This window comes from Astyanax mexicanus, chromosome 19 (assembly GCF_023375975.1).
Source record: "Astyanax mexicanus isolate ESR-SI-001 chromosome 19, AstMex3_surface, whole genome shotgun sequence".
Taxonomy (NCBI): domain Eukaryota; kingdom Metazoa; phylum Chordata; class Actinopteri; order Characiformes; family Acestrorhamphidae; genus Astyanax; species Astyanax mexicanus.
In genome coordinates this window covers 39,739,175-39,757,847 of record NC_064426.1, presented here as the reverse complement: position 1 = coordinate 39,757,847, position 18,673 = coordinate 39,739,175, and the positions used below count along the sequence as shown (strand labels likewise).

General features: G+C 39.5%; 2 protein-coding genes across 4 annotated transcripts in view; both read left to right on the top strand.

Moving 5' to 3' along the window:
• si:ch211-120g10.1 (butyrophilin subfamily 1 member A1) overlaps window positions 1-18,673 on the top strand; it is a 125,546-nt gene that overhangs the window by 75,027 nt on the left and 31,846 nt on the right. The window lies entirely within an intron of this gene.
• Window positions 1-18,673, top strand: part of zgc:158403 (tetratricopeptide repeat protein 39A) — a 38,925-nt gene that overhangs the window by 4,510 nt on the left and 15,742 nt on the right. Inside the window, exons 2-7 of the mRNA XM_022664993.2 lie at window positions 2,417-2,521; window positions 9,009-9,140; window positions 13,937-13,995; window positions 14,266-14,333; window positions 15,361-15,425; window positions 16,264-16,363. Of these exons, the coding sequence (XP_022520714.1) occupies window positions 2,417-2,521; window positions 9,009-9,140; window positions 13,937-13,995; window positions 14,266-14,333; window positions 15,361-15,425; window positions 16,264-16,363 (529 nt within the window). The remainder of the gene's footprint in view (window positions 1-2,416; window positions 2,522-9,008; window positions 9,141-13,936; window positions 13,996-14,265; window positions 14,334-15,360; window positions 15,426-16,263; window positions 16,364-18,673) is intronic.

The window sequence follows — 18,673 nt, the reverse complement described above, 5'->3', positions numbered from 1 at the left end:
CATAAGTCATGGGACAGGAACTATTATTAGAATGACACGTGATTTTTGTCACCATGTCCAATGGTAGCCACCTGAGTTACGATTTAAGATTAATGATCAATTTATGATGCTGTTACCTAGGGGTGGACGATATGGCGCTGAAATAAGATTACAATATTTCAGGGTATTTTTGCTATAACAATATTCATGGCGATATGACAACATAAATACAATTTAACTAAATAAACATAAATTTTCATACATTTAGTAGGAATAAAAAATAGAATATGATATAAGGCCAAACCATCACTGATTGGTGGAAACTTCACACTAGACCTCAAGCAGTTTGGATTGTGTGTCTCTCCACTCTTCCTCCAGACTCTGCTCCCTTGATTTACAAATGAAATGTAAAATGTACTGATGATCAGTGATGGTTTGGAGAGACATGTCATCTGCTGGTGTTGATCCACTGTGTTTTATTATCAAGTCTAAAGTCAGTGCAGTTTTGTTTTCCCACAAAATCTTACAGCACTTCATGCTTCCCTCTGCTACTGACAACTTTTATAGAGATGCAGATTTCATTTTCCAGCAGGACTTGGCACACTGCCCACACTGCCAAAAGTACCAATTGGTCTTATATAATATTCTTATTTTCTAAAACACATATTTTTGAGGTTTTTTATTGTCTGTAAGCCATAATCATCAGCAATAAAAGAAATTAACGCTTAAAATAGATCACTCTGTGTTTAATACATCTATATAATAATATAATATAATATAATATATTTTTTTTTTTAGATGCAATAGCATAGTGTATTTCTAAAAGGATGCAAGTATGATTTCAGGAGTAGACCTGGCTACACCTGCATGAATTCTGTAATTATTAATTGGCTGTTGTGAACATCTCTACATTTGCTGTGTTAATTAACAGCAATTCGTCTATTGCACTATTAATGGTCTGGCTTTTTATAGCCTTAACTGTGTCACAAGGGATCATTCATAATTAATAAATGGCAATGTTTCAAAGGGTAAGAAGTTGCTTATTAATATTTGATATTTTACTTACACTCTGTGTTCCCCGTGACATGGAGAACTTTCATTTTGTTTGAGACTCTTAAGTAAGGGATGCATATTTACACTGCATAAGCACACAATAATGAGTCACGTGCACTATTGCCTTAATGACTGTGCCAATGCAGAAATCTGTTCAGTTTAGGATTAGAAATTTGTCTTGAGATGTCTGTACATGGTAGTAGTTTAGTCTGTCACCAACTTAAGCCATAACATTAACACCAGTTTTATATTGAGTAGAATTTAAAGCGTGGACTCCACAAGACCTCTGAATGTGTTTTGTGATTTCTGGCACCAAGACTAACATTATCAGCAGAGAACTCTGGTGTAAAATGGACTTTTGCTGTAGTAAAACATGATAAAAAGTTCTTACCTTTGATGAATAGCCCACCTCCGTTCTCCCACAGCGTTCAGAGATCCAGAAATTTTAACAGTTTGTCTAAACACCCTTCAGACTGGGTGACACAGGGCATAATTTACCCTGATAAATCGCTCTTTACACCGTTATCCAGCTTAAAGTAGCTCCACACCTCCTTGCTAGAATCCGGAGAGCTCTGACATTTGACAAAATGAGGCATTAATAACTTAAAAAGTGCACAAGAAGCTCATTAAAAACACTGTTTACATCCTATAATGCTAGCTTCAGCTCCGAGCGCCGCCATCACTGTACTGATATTAACATAGACATATATTTATATAGACTCTCTATGTATGTCTATGTAATCGCAAGTCCTGCTGCCTGAGAAGTGCAAGGGTGAATTCACACTTTTAATCCCAGAAAAATGCTTAAAAAAAGCCATTTAAATGCCTGATTAAAGGGCCGATTACTGTTGTTTTGCTGTTTTCCTCCGGTTTTGAGCGCTTGGTGCTGACTCAGCTCTTGATCACATTTGTATCACATTTATCTTTCAGGACAGATCTGCACACTCTTGGTATTTTAATCTCAGGGTCTTCATGAGGAAGAGTCCCCTGGAATAGTTTTCTCAGCATCTTGAAGGAAGGAGTTCCTGGAGGTGCTGAACAATAGCTGCTGCTTTTCCTTTATGCTGTGAAGCTCCAGCTCATCCCCATTAAATCACCTCAAATCATCATCTCAGTTCATCAGGTTTAGATCAGGGGATTAATGTGGAGGAATAACACTACTTTACTATTTACTTTGTAATTGTATATGTGTCCCTTGACTGCTTAACTGCTTAACATGTCTTTAATATTAATCTACAATATAGAAAATAAATTAAATAAAGAAAAATACTGAATGAGAAGGTGTGTTAAAACCTTTGACTGGTACTGTACATGAAAAATGTCAGATCATATCAGTACATCCCTAATATTTTCCTAATGTTTATGTGTGTTCTTCTCAATCCAGCTCCACACAGATGTCCTTGCGAGTGTGTCTCGAGGAGTGTATGGAGGCCTTGGATCTGTTCCTCAATAACCACTTCAATGAGAGTCTGGACAAACTGCAGCCACGGTGAGAGCGAGCGTTTCTGCCTGTCTGTACATTCTGATCTTCTCTAATTACAGGACATTTTCTACATTTTATGCAGTTGTGTGGTTTTCTTAAATAATACTCATTTAACCATTTTTACCAAAATATTAAGCTATTAAAGGGGCACTAACCCTCCTGATTTTATCTAACTCTACTCTCAGCTTAAATTTGGAAAAGGCTCAAAAATGGGAGGGGTAGTTTGGGAAGGGCACTGGGTGATGTATGGGTTTAGGGGCGGGGCAGGAGGGAGAGCTGATTGGTTGAGCTGCAGCAGCAGCAGTGTGCCTCTGATATTGGTGAGATATCAGCATGGGGGCAGAATTATTGAGTGACTGTTTTGCATATTATGAGTATCTGCGTACCAAAGTACACAAACACTTCATCCTCACCTATAGCACAGTTGAACCCATAGACTGTATATAGCTGGACAGAGCATCGTCTCTTAAAAGTGAAGCCACCACAGGTCGGGCGCCCCCTGCTGTTCGGCTGCAGAAAGCTGTGTAACTCCACCCATCCCCATAGGTTTCAATGGCAAAACAGACAACTTTCAATCACGTTTTTTTCTAATATACTGTAATTCTACCTCCATTATTTAAATGTAACAGCTAGTGTAACCTCTGCTTATATTGTCAAATTTTTATATCCCCACAGAATTCGGTTTTTAAAACATTATTCGGCTCTATTCAAAAAAGGTGTGGTTATGGTAAAAGGGCTGCTTATGGGCGGGACCAATAACAGACCGTCAGCTCCGCTCCGCCCCGCTCTGCAGTCTGTGACCGCGAGGCAGCCCTCAGGGGCGGGGTTATTTAAATGAGAAGGCGGTCTCTCCACAGTCTTTCTCCCTCCTCTGGTCTCTTCTGCACAGACTCTGGTCTCTGAATCGCCAAAATGGAGGAAGATTTTGGCTTCATTTTCATTGAATGAATGGGAACGGAGACACGGCGTCCATCTTTATATACAGTCTATGGTTGAACCTGAGAGGGCGCTGCAGAGGCGTAAATGACCACAATAAAAATTTTAAGCAGGACTGGTATGTTTCATTACTACTAAGGACAATAAGCAGCTTTAGCATGCGTGACAAGAAATAAGTGATAAAGTCACAGTATATTCTTTTAATGACCCAAATCTATTCATTAGAGTTGCAACGATTAGTCAGAATAATCTGCATTGTCGACCAATAGTTAATTTGTAAGAGTAAAGCTTTAAACAAAGCACTGGGGACAGAAACATTATAGGAGATGGATAATGGGCTTTTATTTTTTTTTAAAGTTAAATCCCATTTTCTCCTCAATTTACAAGGCCAATTACCCAACCCACTCATTAGGACTCCTCCTATCACTAGTGATACCCCAAAAAAAGGAGGGTGAAGACTAGCACATGCCTTATCTGACACATGTGATGTCAGACTCCGCCTCTTTTTTAACTGCTGCTGATGCAGCATTGCCTTACATAGCATCACAGCGCTAACGCTCGGAGGAAAGTGCAGCGACTCGGTTCTGATACATCAGCTCACAGATGCAGCCTTGTGCTGATCGACATCCATTACCCTAGGAGTGATAAGGGGAAAGAGTGCCATCTACTGTACTAGGGCTGAATGATTAATTGCATTTGCGATTATCTCGCGATATTTTAAAACGAGATTCTCTAACCGCACAGGCTGCGATTTGACTGGTCACGTGACTTGGGAGCGAGCCGAGCCGAGGACGAGCGGACAAACCCGAGCAGGAGGCAGGGAGGTGGAGAAGTGAAGTCAACACAGCACACTTTCACACCAGCACTGTTTGGTCTGGTTAAATCGAACTCTGGTCCGTTTGTAACTTTAGTGCGGTTCGATTGAGCAGATGTGAAAACAGTAATCGCACTCGGGTGCGGATCAAAAGAACCGAACCGAGACCAGCTAGAGAAGGTGGATAACGTTAATTACTACAGCTGTGAACAAACACTATCTCCATGCTCGCGCCGTCTGCGCTGTATTCACCGCTCACAGCCGCGTGACTCTGTTTATTATGTATAAATCTACGCTGCAAGTAGAAACAGACCAGAGAAACGAACTACAGGTGTGAAAACGCCCTAAAAAAAACATCACAAAGCCTCGTATGGTATTTGCAAGGCTAAAATGCCAACGACCAGTGCTGCATCTTCAAATACAGAAAATAACGAGTTGGTTAAAGCAGATTCTCTTTATGTTTTTTGCACTTTATTTTTTTATGATGTTACTAGCTGGAGAGCAGTAAGTTTATTTTTTTTATATCTATTTTTTCTATAAAAAAATGGTGAAAAGGAAAAGCTATTTATATATTTATTTTCTATAAAAAAAAAAGCAAATGGTGAAAAGGAAAAGCATAGATTTGTTTGCTTTATTGTTATCTGTGCTTTAAATAAATCTGACATTGTTTATTATTAAACAAATTGATTTATTGCTTCTGTTTGTTGAAAAATACTTGAGAAGACATTAAAAAATCGCATTTTAAATCGCAATCGCAATTAATAGATAAAAAATTGCAATTAGATTATTTTCCAAAATCATTCAGCCCTATACTGTACCCACCCAGAGAGAGCAAGGCCAACTGTGCTCTCTCAGGGCTCTGGCAGCTGATGGCAAGCTACCAGAATCGGATTTGAACCAGCAATCTCACAATCATAGTGGCAGCATATTACATATTACATATTTACTTACTAAATATCTATCATTTGCATGTTTAAACAACATCAGGACATTTAAATGGCTTTTAAATCTCATGTTTAGCTGTTTCTATCGTTTTAGAGATTGAGGACATGGAAGACATGGTCATTAGATAATAAATAATCATTAGTTTTAGCCCTATTATTCATGTGACATCAGGACGTGATGCTGCCGCATTCTGACATTAATCCAGGAAGCGTGTAAGTGCAGGTGCAGGTGAAGGTGAAGGTGAAGAAGGTGACTGAGAGAGCAGATGAGATAGGTGTGTACCTAAGGAGCGGCGGCTGCAGCAGAGCCTGGGTATCAGCTGTAGTAAACAGAGCCGAGCCTGTGAGACGCTCTCTGTAGAGGCTGGTATTAACCTGAGCTTTAAACCACTCCTCAGCATTAGTCTGCAGAAATGCCTCTGTATCTGTTTGCTCAGGTACGTCATACTAAACTCCTTCCTCCAGGATGTGAGGTGTTTACTCAAGTGCACGCCCAAAGACATACACGCTTACACACACACTTACATGCATGGATGAGTGTGAGAGGTGGAGTGAAGTTTACGAAGTTAATTTCACACATAAATCAGCTGTGTGGTTTGCTTGGCGATGCTGATGATGAAAATGATGAAAGCTTTTCCAGAAAACTTGTTTCTTTCCACGATTAGTTTAGTTTAGTTTAGTCTAGAACAACTCTATTCTGAAAACAAGGATAGAAGATACCACTAATTATACAACAGTTAATTCCGTCCTCACAATCTGATTGGTTGAGAAGTGTTCTAGCCGTGCTGATATTTGAATTATATTTAAACTTGTGTCACTTCGCCGATGCGTTGCCAAATAACGGCGTATACACACAGGACACCCGCAGCAGCGTTAGCTTAGCACAGGCTAGCGTTCAGTCGCGGCACGCTCGCCCACAGCCCGCAGGGCTGGCTCGTCTTTTGTGGAAAAAAGGGAAAGAAAATCGCTCGGTTACTGCCGTCTGACAGCCAGAACGCTAACCAGCCAGGCTAGGCTAAGCTAAGCTAATGCTGAGCTAAAGGAAGTTACGCTAACCTAACCAAAGTCCAGCCGGCTAGCTAAAACCAACACCACCCAGCAAAACAAGCAGAAATGCTCAAAAAATACGCAGCGTTCACCTGAAGACGACTTCGCTTATTCCCAATTTTGATTTCAAGCTAACTTTCGTGGTGTTAGTCTGTATAAACCATACACCGTTAATTAAGTTTCAGTTCTGTGACAGTTGTTGTGGAACTACTTTTTGGCGGAAGGCTACGGTACTGGCCTTCGCTCGTGCCTATGACCAAATCACAGCCGTGATGTTATTCGTGATAACACACTCCCTCTCGTGTTCTATTGCTTAAATGCATTTTAAATGCTGCAGCCAATCAGAATAGAGCTCAGCTATCTTTAGAGCCATCATAAAGGCATACTAATAGAAATTGACTTGTGTTGTAACTCAACAATAAACAGAATAAAGAATAAAATAATAACATTACTGTTTCCTTAAATGAGCTGCTGGTGTATCTTCACAGTGTGAAAGAGCAGGTCAGTATCTGTCTCTGCTGAGACGCACAAAAGCGCCACACTGTTAAGATACGAACGCGCCAAAGTCAGAGCTCACCTGGCTCTTAATGTGAATGATGACTTCACGTTGTGCTTAAAATTAACCACTCCCATGACTAATTAAGGGAATTAGTACATGCCTTTTGTGCATTTCGAGATGTGCAATGCATGTTTTTGTGCCTTCACGTAGAGGTGTGCCATATCATATCATAGTTGATAATATCGCCAACATTTTTTAATATCATGAGCGATATTATACCCTGAAATATCGTGTCATATCACCCACCCCTAATTATCACATCAAGGTACTACTTTTTTGCTGTTTTTGGTAAAAGAAAAATCACACTGTCCTCATTCCCCATTATATATCTACTAGAGACAGATTATATCTGTCCAGTATCATTTATTTTACTTTAATCCTGAATGTATGGAGATATTTGGAGTGTATTATTATTAGTATCATGACATTCTGGATCATTGACTTCTGTTACAAATCTTATCAAATTTTTGTATTTTTTAATATCTCAGTTAGGGGTGTGCCATATCATATCGCATGCAGTAGTGTATTCTTGAAATAATTTTTGTGCTTAAGTGTTTTGTCATATCGCCAAGAATATTGTTTTTGCAAAAATACCATGAAATATCGTGATATTATTTTAGGGCCATATCGCCCACTCCTACCCTCACGATACCAAAGTGTTTATAGGGGCAGTCGAGACCCAAGTGGAAATACAAAAGCAAAAGTTTAGCATGATATGTCCCCTTTAATTCACCATATCCGTTGCTCCGAGTGGTTGAGCGGGCTAAAGGTGCTGCCACTATGATCAGGAGATCGCTGGTTCGCCTGTGAATCACACTATAAACAAATAGGGAGTCGGAATGGTATATGTTTATTCTTCTCTACATCCAATCACAATCAGATTCACTCTATCTGGATGGAGAGATTTATCTGGATAAGGTTTTTTTTTTCTTGTTTGAACCATTTTCTAAAACAAAATTGCATGCAAACATGCAAAACACATTAATACAAAACTTTAATATAGAAAAAAGTCATATTGCAATTTGTGTAGCCAATATTGGAATTAATTGTAAAATTAACCAAATTGGAAATATATAATTAATAAGAAAAAAAGTTAAATATATATATATATATATATATATATATATATATATATATATATATATATATATATATATATATATATATATATATATATATATATACAATTTTACATTGCAAGTGTTTTGATGAGGCTATTACTTCATGCACACAATGGGATATTGATGCTGAAATTTAAAACTTTTAGTTTCTAATCACCATCAGAAAGCCTGTGACTTTTTTATTAGTTTATCTTTTTTCTTATATTATTTTTATATTTTTTATTATTTTTTATTAATTTTATTCATTTATTTTTGTTTGTTTGTTTATTTATTATTATTACTATTTATTTCATTTTAATGTTTTGTATTTTCATTCTTGTTCTTAGTTCTATTACTCATTTAATCACTTATCATTTTTAAATTTTACTTTATTTCTACTATTATCTATTTACTTATTTTATATTTTATACATTTTTTATTTTTATGTCAAATTATTATTTTTTATGGTATTTTAGAAATTTCTGTTTTACATATATATTTATATTAAATGCGTACTTTTATTTATTTATTTATTTTTTTATTTTTTTACTATTTTATTTCTTATTATTTATAAATTATCATTAAATGTGTTCAATCCCTTTGATTTTATAAAGGCTCGGCAACATTGTAAATGAGGGTCACCCTCAATGTTTCTTCCCGAGTGAAAATAAAGATTGATTAATTGATTGATTGAAATTATATATTGTACAGCCCTCTACTGATACATCGATATTTCCTTACAACCCTGGACTGACGTCGTGTTCCCTTGAACTGAGATGACTAAGGGAACACAGCACCAGGTCCAGGTTGGCTTGTGCCCAGAGCTGATTAAGCTCTTCCAGAAGTCATGTGTGTTCAGTGGGTGCCAGTCTGCAGTGCCAACTGGCTTTCAGTGTAATTTGATTGCACATTTATGCTTCTTTAGTTAGGTCAGGACTTCTGGGGTCAGGGTCTCCTCTGTTCTGTTCTGTGTGTGTAGCTGTGTATGTGTAGCTGTGTGTGTGTTGTGTAGCTGCGAACATCATCATGAGACTGGTTGGGATGGTGGTGGTTTAATTGCATGTATGTAATGGCGTGTCATTTCCTGTCACAGGTCTAAAGAGAGCATGTATCACGCTCTGATCTACGCTACAGTGTTAGAAATGCAGGCCATGATGACCTTCCAGCACGAGGACATCGCCAGCGCTGGAAACACCATGAAGAGCGCTCAGGAGGTGTGCCAGAGGTACGGAGATATGTAAAAAAAAAGGCCCTATCACTGTTAATATAGCTTCTTATAGAGTTTAGGAATAAATCTACACTGATGGTTTGGTGTGGTGGTCTGCTGGAAGTGAGGTATGTTTGGCTTAGTTTCTGCTGTGTTTCTATCTTAGTGGCAAAAATACAGGAGCTCCACTGACTGATTAAAACCCTGACAACAGTCAATTATCAGAGTCCATTCTGTTCATTATATAACCGCTGATTATTCCTTTTACTGTTTTATATGATGTATTTTTGCACAAGTCCAGGCACTATTTGGAGAAAATTAAAGCTTGGACGGAAGTAGTGGATGGCTCCATAGGTAGCTTGCTAGCATGCTAAATGGCCACACCAGAGACAAACGTGCAGCAACACATGCGACTTGTCACCTGCCAGTGTGAATGCAGGGTTAATCTACAGTTACAGTAGATACAGAATCACCAGTGTAATCTGATGTATGCATACTGCTACATGATGCACCTGCTCATCGCCAAGAGGAGTTGGATTTCGGCACAACTCAGCTTTTTCTTCTTCTTTTGTTGAATTTATAGAGACATATATAGACTCTCTAAAGCTGCATTTATACTGCTATGTACCGTCAACAGACTGCCTCCCTCTAAATGGCTGCATGTGCGTATTACAAAGGCGTTCCCTGCGTTGTCCAAATAAATCATTTGAATAAATGGGAAATTGTTTTATACAAGCTTTATTTCCTCAAAACTAATAAATATAAATGTATACTTATAAATATTAATGTTCGGTTGACCTTCATTACACTGTCTAGAGTGTATATAGGCTAACAAAAGCAAACTTTTTCTAGTTAAATTATATATTTATATTTTCAAAACCCACCAGAGACCCCAATGGTGCATAATGGTGCTACATTACTCCATTTGGTAGTGCAGGGGTGTCAAACTCATTTTGGCCGAGGGCCACATTGGCATATTGGCTGTCCTCCGAGGGCCAGATGTAACTTATAAATGTAATAAAATGTAACCAAATGTAATATATGTAAATGAATGTAATTACTCCTTAATGTTAAATAACTCTCAATATATTATTTATTCAATCAAATATTACAGTTGCATGGAAAAAATGTTTGCTTGTTGCTCTATTAACATAAATCCTTTTAATTTGTCATGTCATGAAATCCAAAAACTCCATCAATCAAGAACCAAACTATTCAAGTGAATAGAAATGACATCAAGTTATATTAACTTTGAAATTATTAACTGAAATAAGGCTTAATAAATATAAAATAAAAAATTGTGAGCTGTTAAGAACATAGCATTTCCTCAGATTTAGCAGTTCCTCATCCAACCACTAGTGGGAGCTGCAGCAGCAGCACCACAAGTCCGCAGTCTTTACTGAGTCAGAGCTACAGCCCAGCCACGGGCTACAGGGCTCAGCTCAGCCAGTCTGGAGCGTTTTTACAATTTTTAAGTTCTTCTGTGTATGAAATAAAGATTTTTGTAACCGAATAATACAGCTCTCTACAGTTCATCTTTCAGCCCAATCACCTAACAGCAGCCGTTTAGAGCATGAGTCACTGCTGGGATTACATTATAAACAGGTCAGTTATCGCGCTGCTAACCTCAGGATGTTTATAACTACGGAGTTTAGTGGACACACCACGGCTGCAAGGTTAGACTGTTGAAGGCTACTGAAGACTATTAAAGGCTATTGGAGGTTATTGAAAGGGTTATTGAGGGCAGAAATCAGTAAAGGCTGGTTAGATAAGTGATTCACGTCCTCGTACTTTGCTGCGGTGAAACTGCGACTAGCGCTGTCACAGTGATGTTTATTCGTCATTAAAACAGATTTTGTCAGCTATTGTCTTATAAATATTTACACAGAACTTATATCTCTCCTAAAAAGCGTTTATTTTGGTCAGTAACACTCTTCGTAACACAAAAGGCATACCGGTCTTTCGCCTTGAAGCACAGCCGTCCGTCTGCATCAACTTCTCTTTTTCTGGACATTATGGGATAAACATTTATATGTCTCAATTCCACCCGCGAAGTTACACCTTCCCTCCGGCAGGGTTTCCACATCAATGACTACACTGCCGTGTAGTGGCAGTAAGCCGTAACTTTGCGGGTAATACAATCGACAAGCATTGTGGGAAATGTATTTTTTGGTCAAAGAACGCTTCTGACTTATTTATTATAGACACTAAGATCTTACAAGCTCTCGCGGGCCACATAAAAAGACGTGGCGGGCCACATTTGGCCCGCGGGCCTTGTGTTTGACACATGTGTGGTAGTGCTTTAATCAAATGAATAGGGTTAATAAACTGGTTGTTCTACCATTAAATCCATAATTCCTGATATTGAAGAGAATTGTCTTGCGATATATCGAGTATCACAGAATCACAGTATCGTGATCTCATCCTTATTGTGGACAATGTATCATGATAATATCGTATCGTGAGATGACTAGCGCCATCTGGTGGTGCGCATGAGCATCAGTAACTGCTTCCAGTGATACCAATTGTGTGTAACTGTGTGTAAGTGGCAGTATCTTATAGGCATTGTTTAAACTAACCTCATGACTGAATAAACAAATTGCGGAAAGTCATATATTATTTAAAATGATTTATATTATGTAAATATGCGCAGGTCTGTTTAGTTCTTATCTACGCTTGAAGATGTGTTGTGATGCAGCTTTCAGTTTTCCCAGTGCACGTGTGATATTTATAGTTTTATAGCTCTGGAGCTTTAGTCAAATGTGGGCGGTCCCATGTGAGCTGGTGCTGCTGGTGATTTGCCTGGTGTTTGCATGAAGCTGAAGCACAGGCCTGTCTCTACAGAGTTTAGTGGTGCACAGCTGATCAGCTCTGATAACAGGCTGTATGCTGAGCTGTAATTCAGCTATGTGGTCATAGACACACTCTGGGCTGCAGTAGAGTATATGCTGTCTGTGCTCACGAAATGCCCTGTGTTTCTTTTTTTTTTTTAATCCACCTTATTCTGACACCGCCACCATCAAGAGTTTGTTTCTTCCAGCAATTCAGTTCTGATACATCAGCTCACAGATGCAGCCTTATAGTGATCCACATCACCCTAGAAGTGATAAGTGGAAAGAGCACCATCTACTGTACCCACACAGAGAGAGCAAGGTAAACTGTGCTCTCTCAGAGCTCCGGCAGCTGATGGCAAGCTGCATGACCGGGATTCAAACCAGTGTGATTTTACCAATCATAGTGGCAGCGCATTAGACCACTGGACCACTCGGCGCCATGTTAAATGACTTCTGGTCGTATTGTATTTAAAATTAAATGCAGTCTGAAGGAGCTACTGCTGTGGACATAATATAACATAAAGTAGCTAAGCTATGCTAACCCAACATTCCAACAAGGCTATTAAACCTTATTTACAGCTACTTACAGCACAACACAAAAATATATATATATAGGAGAGCTGTGTGGAGCTAGCTCACGAGCTAGCTAACTTATATCCACTGGCTTCTAGAGAAGAGGCGCTGCATCTGTGGTTGAAGAGGCGAGAAGCTGTTAGCTTTAGAGCTAATAAGTCATCCTGTGATAATCGAAATTTCACAATATCACAAGTATCACATCTGTGTTACTGAAGAGGATAAAGTAATAGGGCGCCGAGTGGTCCAGCAGTCTAAAGTGCTGTCACTATGAGAGAGAGGTCTCAGGTTTGAACCCCCGCTCATGCAGTTTTGCCATCAAGCTGCCGGCGCTCAGAGCGAGAAAAATTGGCCCTGATCCCTCTGGATGGGTAGATGGCGCTCTCTCCCCACATCACTCCTAGGGTGATGTCCGCAGCACAAGGCGTCTGTGAGCTGATTTATCGGAACCGAGCTGCTGCGCTTTCCTCCGAGTGTTAGCCCTGTGATGCTGCTCGGCAATGCTGCATCAGCAGCAGCTCGAAAAGAAGCGGTGGCTGACTTCACATGTATCAGAGGAAGCATGTGTTAGTCTTCACCCTCCTGGTGTGTTGGGGAGTGAGGGGGAGTCCTATTGAGTGGGTTGGGTAATTGGCCGTGTAAATTGGGGAGAAAATGGGAAAAATAGAAATAAAATTGTAAAAAAAAGAGGATAAAGTAATAATATATATATTTGTATATATATATATTATATATATATTAAAAAAGTGGATTTTTTTTTACAATTTTATAACTTGAGACCATATGATAAAAATAAATAAACATTTTAGATTTTTTTTTAACCACATCACTTAAATTATCACTAAGAATATATAAATATTAAAACATTTTTTCTTGGTTTTAGCTATTTAATTTTAAATTTAAATATGGCCACTATTTCAAACTGATTCTTGCTGACGTATTCATTGGCATAGCTACTACAGTTGGTCCACACTGGCTGTGGTACTTTAAAATCTATTGATTTAAGCTTATTTTTATTTATTTATATTCGTTTTATCGCTATAAAACTAAGTACTGGGGTGTACAATCTCTCTGTTAGTTATAAATATGTTTTATTGGCATCAATATCAGCATGTGATATCTATGTGTGTAATATCGGATAATGGTGTTGGCCCCCCAGAATTCCCACATCGGTTTAGCCCTAGTTTAATCCATATGAAATCAGCTCTGTTACTATGAGAAGCTTGATAACTGTGGGCCTTGGCTCATATCATTTTATATGTACAATATGCATGCGCGCGTGTGTGTGTGTGTGTGTGTGTGTGTGTGCTGAGATAATAGATAATGAGAAAGTGTGTGTGTGTGTGTGTGTGTGCTGAGATAATAGATAATGAGAAAGCAAATGTGTGTGTGTGTGTTCCTCTGCAGGTTTCGTAAGAGGTCTGGTAGTCTGGCGAGCAGAGCAGCAGGAGATGATCTGACTGAAGGTAAAATGTGTTGATAAAGGCTGTAACTTCATGCAGGGGAACAAGGGAAATATATAACAGCTCATAAATATAATACTGATTTCTGCTCCTGCACAGCTGTACGTTTATTATATTGCATTATTGGCAAAAAATTCAATACACTATTTCTCATTCCTCTATTGGGGTAAATGCTTTTTTTTTTCTGGTGATGGATTTTGAATGTCGAGTACCCTCTCTCATTATGTGTGTGTATGTTGGTTTGTGTGTGTGTGTGTGTGTGTGTTTTATTAGAGGAGCTCCATGCTGAGGCGTGTTATGCCGAGTGTTTGCTACAAAGAGCCGCTCTCACATTTTTACAGGTTGGAAACACATTATAAACAGTAGCCTTACACTGATATACATCCATTTACCACTTACTATAGGGGTGGAAATCACAGGGCATCCCTCAATACAATATAATCTCTATATATACCACCTCAGTTTCTGAATCAGTGTCTCTGATGTTGCTATTTATAGGTTTATGTTTGAGTAAAATAAACGTTGTTGTTTGATTCTATAAACTACAGACAACATTTCTCCCAAATTCTAAATAAAAATATTGTCATTTAGAGCATTTATTTGCAGGAAATGAGAAATGACTGAAATAACACAAAAGATGCAGAGCTTTCTTTTCATATTCATAAAATTTTAACCCTGGTTTTTAATCACAGTTTTTTTCATGCATCTTGGCATCATGTTCTCCTCCACCAGTCTTACACACTGCTTTTGGATAACTTTATGCTGCTTTTCTCCTGGTGCAAAAATTCAAGCAGTTCAGTTTGGTGGTTTGATGGTTTGTGATCATCCATCTTCCTCTTGATTATGTTCCAGAGGTTTTCAATTTGGTAAATTTAAAAAAAACTAATAATTTTTAAGTGGTCTCATATTTTTTCAGAGCTGTATACATATCACAATACCATTCTCTTCAGTTCTTCCTTGCATCTGTGTTACCAAAGAGGTTATTGGTTTCAGTGTCACAGAATTAAACAACCAATATTCTTCACCACAACGCCCTATTCATCTGATTATAGCGCCAGCATATGGAGTCATGAAGCAGCTACTTTAGTATATGTGTATTTGTGATTGGGAGTTTGGAGCGAATGTGTTTCAATAAAAATATTATCAATATCTGATGCCACGTATTGATATAATCAAATGATTCAATATATATCACAATATCAATATTTTGTCCCACCCCTACTCAATGTACCCCCTTTCAGATCGTTCCAATAACCCCAGAACCTTTCTGTATATTAATCAGAGTAGCTGTATACATACATATTTATAAATGTTTATTATATCAGTTTTACATGTTTTCTCTTGATTTCTGTGCTGCTTGGCATGCAGGATGAAAACATGGTGAGTTTCATCAAAGGAGGACTCAAAGTGCGCAACAGCTACCTCATATACAAGTAAGTGTGGAACATGTAAGAAAAAGTGTAAAAGTACTGCTTACAAAAGCTTAATATAATTTGGGATTTAGCTCTAGGCTCCCTAGTGTTTCAGCTACATATATGCTTATTAAAAATGAATGTATTTTACATACAGAAGCATGTAAATATATTAAAGGAGTTTAGTTGGACTGGAGTTTGTCTGGGACGTGTGCAGGTGTGATGGATCACAGTATAAACCAATAGGGAGTCGGAATGGTATATGTTTATACTTCTCTACATCCAATCACAATCAGATTCACTCTATCTGGATGGAGAGATTTATCTGGATAGGGGTTTTATTGAACGATGAGAAGCCGGAATGAAAACCAGCTGAAATGAAATAGGAGTAACGAGGCTATTTTTATTAAAATGTAAAGAGTAGAAAGTTCAGATAATTGTGTGAAAATGTAAAAAATAATTACTCCAGTAAAGTATAGATAACCTACATTTCTACTTAAGTAAGAGTAAGAAGTGTTTAAACTTACTTGACACCTACTTAGTGGGCCATTATTCTCAGCACTGCACTGAGAATTGTAAACTAATGTGTTTAAAAACTCCAGCAACACTGCTGTGTCTGATCCACTCGTACCAGGACAACAAACACTCATGTAAACGTGTGGTGAGGCAGTGTCTGCTACAGTTTAGTTCAGGACATCCAGTTCTTGTATTTCCATTGCTGTATGAAATCTGAGTAGTGTTTGAAACCGTATTCTCATTCTTCTACAAAGTATATTCAAATAAGTGTCTGTTGACCTGCTCTCACACTGACTGCAGTAATCTCACTCTGGGAATGACTACAGTATTATTTTACACACAGGGAGCTCCACTCCTTCATCGAGTCTCACAGCTCTTTTAAAGGGCCAAACCACAAGCACCTGGAAGGAGGGGTGGCGTTCGGAATCGGTGCCTTCAACTTGGTATGTTCCTCAAGCCTTATAAGGTTCTTAATAGTGAAAAACTGGTGTAAAATGGACTTTTGTTGTAGTAAAACATGATGAAAAGTACTTACCCTTGTTGAATAGCACACCTCCACTCTCCTGCAGCTTACTGAGATCCAGTAATTTTGTGCCTTTTGCCCAACACTGTACAATGGCTGTAACGGGGCATATTTTGCCCTAATAAACTGCTTTTTACTATGTTATCCAGGCTCATAGTAGCTCCACACCTCATTGCTAGAAAACGAGTCATTAATAACTTAAAAAGTGCACAAGAAGCTTATTAAAAACCACTGTTTACATCCCGTGCTGCTAGCTTCAGCTCAGAGCACCACCATCATTGATCATTGTACTGATAATGACAGACATATATACATAGACTCCGCATAGCCTGCCTCGTGGCGTAGCAGTTGTCGCGGTGTAGTAATAATAACTAGAAAAGGCAAAGTTCGTGAACGAACTTTCAGTTGGCTTGGAAAAATACGCTAATAACGTTGAAAAGTTAAAATGGTTGCTAAGTGGTTGCTAGGTAGTTGTGATCATTTCTAAAGTGGTTGCTAAGCGTTTGCTAGGCAGTTGCTAACGTTTTCCAGGTGGTTGCTTAGGTGTTGCTAAGCAGTTGCTAGGCAGTTGCTAACGTATTCCACATGGTTGCTAAGTGGTTGCTAGGTGGTTGCTAAGCAGTTGCTAACGCTTTCCAAGTGGTGGCTAAAGTGGTTGCTAGGCAGTTGCTGTCATTTCTAAAGTGGTTGCTAAGCAGTTGCTAGGCAGTTGCTAACATATTCCACATGGTTGCTAAGTGGGTAGGCAGTTGCTAACATTTTCCAGGTGGTTGCTAAGATGTTGTTAAGTGGTTGCTAGGCAGCTGCTGTAATTTCTAAAGTGGTTGCTAGGCAGTTGCTAACGTTTTCCTAGTGGTTGCTAAGGTGTTGCTATGGTGTCAGTGGTGGTTGCTAAGTTGTAATGTGGGAAGTGTGTGTGTTGTGTGTGTGTGTGGTGTGTGTAGATTGGTGTGTGTGTGTGGGCTGAGTGTGTGTGGGGGTTCTGGTGCGGGGTGTGTGTTGGGGGAGTGTGTGTGTGAAGTGTGTGGTGTGGAGTGGGGAGTGTGTGGGATGAGTGTGTGGTGTGGGTTCTGGTGTGGGGTGCGTGTAGTGTAAAGTGTGTGTGTGAAGTGTGGGGTGTGTGTGTAGTGAAGGGTGTGTGGAGTGGGAAGTGTGTGTGGTGAGTGTGTGTGGTGTGTGTGTGTCGAGGGTGTGGTATGGGTTTTGGCGTGGGGTGTCGAGTAGGGTGTGTATGGAGTGGGAAGTGTGTGTGGGGTATGTGCGGTGTGGAGTGTGTGTGTGAGTGTGTGTAGTGGGGTGAGTGTGTGGTGTGGAGGGTGTGTGGTGTGAAATGTTTGTGGTATGTATGAGGTGGAGTATGTGTGGTGTATGTGTGGTGTGAAATGTGTGGTGTGGGGTGTGAAGTGTGTGTGGTATGTGTGGGGTGGAGTGGGGTATGTGAGCTGTGGAGTGTGTGTGGTTTAAAGTGTGTGTGGTGTGGGGTTTGTGTGGTGTGTGTGTGGTGTATGTGTGGTTTGAAGTGTGTGTGGTGTGGGGTTTGTGTGGTGTAGGGTATGTGTGGTTTGAAGTGTTGTGGTGTGGGGTTTTTGTGGTGTGTGTGGTGTGGGCTATGTGTGGCTTGAAGTGTGTGTGGTGTGGGGTTTGTGTGGTGTGGACTGTGTGTGGTGTAGGGTGTGTTTGGTGTGTATTGTGGAGTTTGTGTGGTGTGTATAATGTGGGGTGTGGACTGTGTGGAGTGTGTGAGGTGTGTATTGTGTGGGCTGTGGAGATTGTGTGGTGTGGGGTGTGTGGTGTGGGGTATGTGTGTTGTGGAGTGTTTGTGGTGTAGGGTGTAGAGTGTGGTGTGAAGTGTGTGGTGTGTAGAGTTTGTGTGGGGTGTGTGTGGGGTGGGGTATCTGTGGTGTGGATTGTGTGTGATGTGGTGTGTAGAGTGTGTGTGGGGTGTGTAGTGTGTGGGGTGTGGAGTGTGTGGGGTGTGTATGTGGGGTGTGGTTTGAGGTGTGTGGTGTGGGATGTGTGTGGTGTGGTGTATAGAGTTTGTTTGGTGTGTGTGTCTGGTGTGGGGTATGTGTGGTGTGGAGTGTGTGTGGGGTGTGGTGTGTGTGTGGTGTGGAGTGTGTGCGGGGTGTGTAGTGTGTGTGGACTGTGTGTTGTGTGGGGCATGTGTGGTGTGGAGTGTGTGTGGTGTTTGGAGTGTGGGGTATGTGTGGAGTGTGTGTGGGGTATGTGT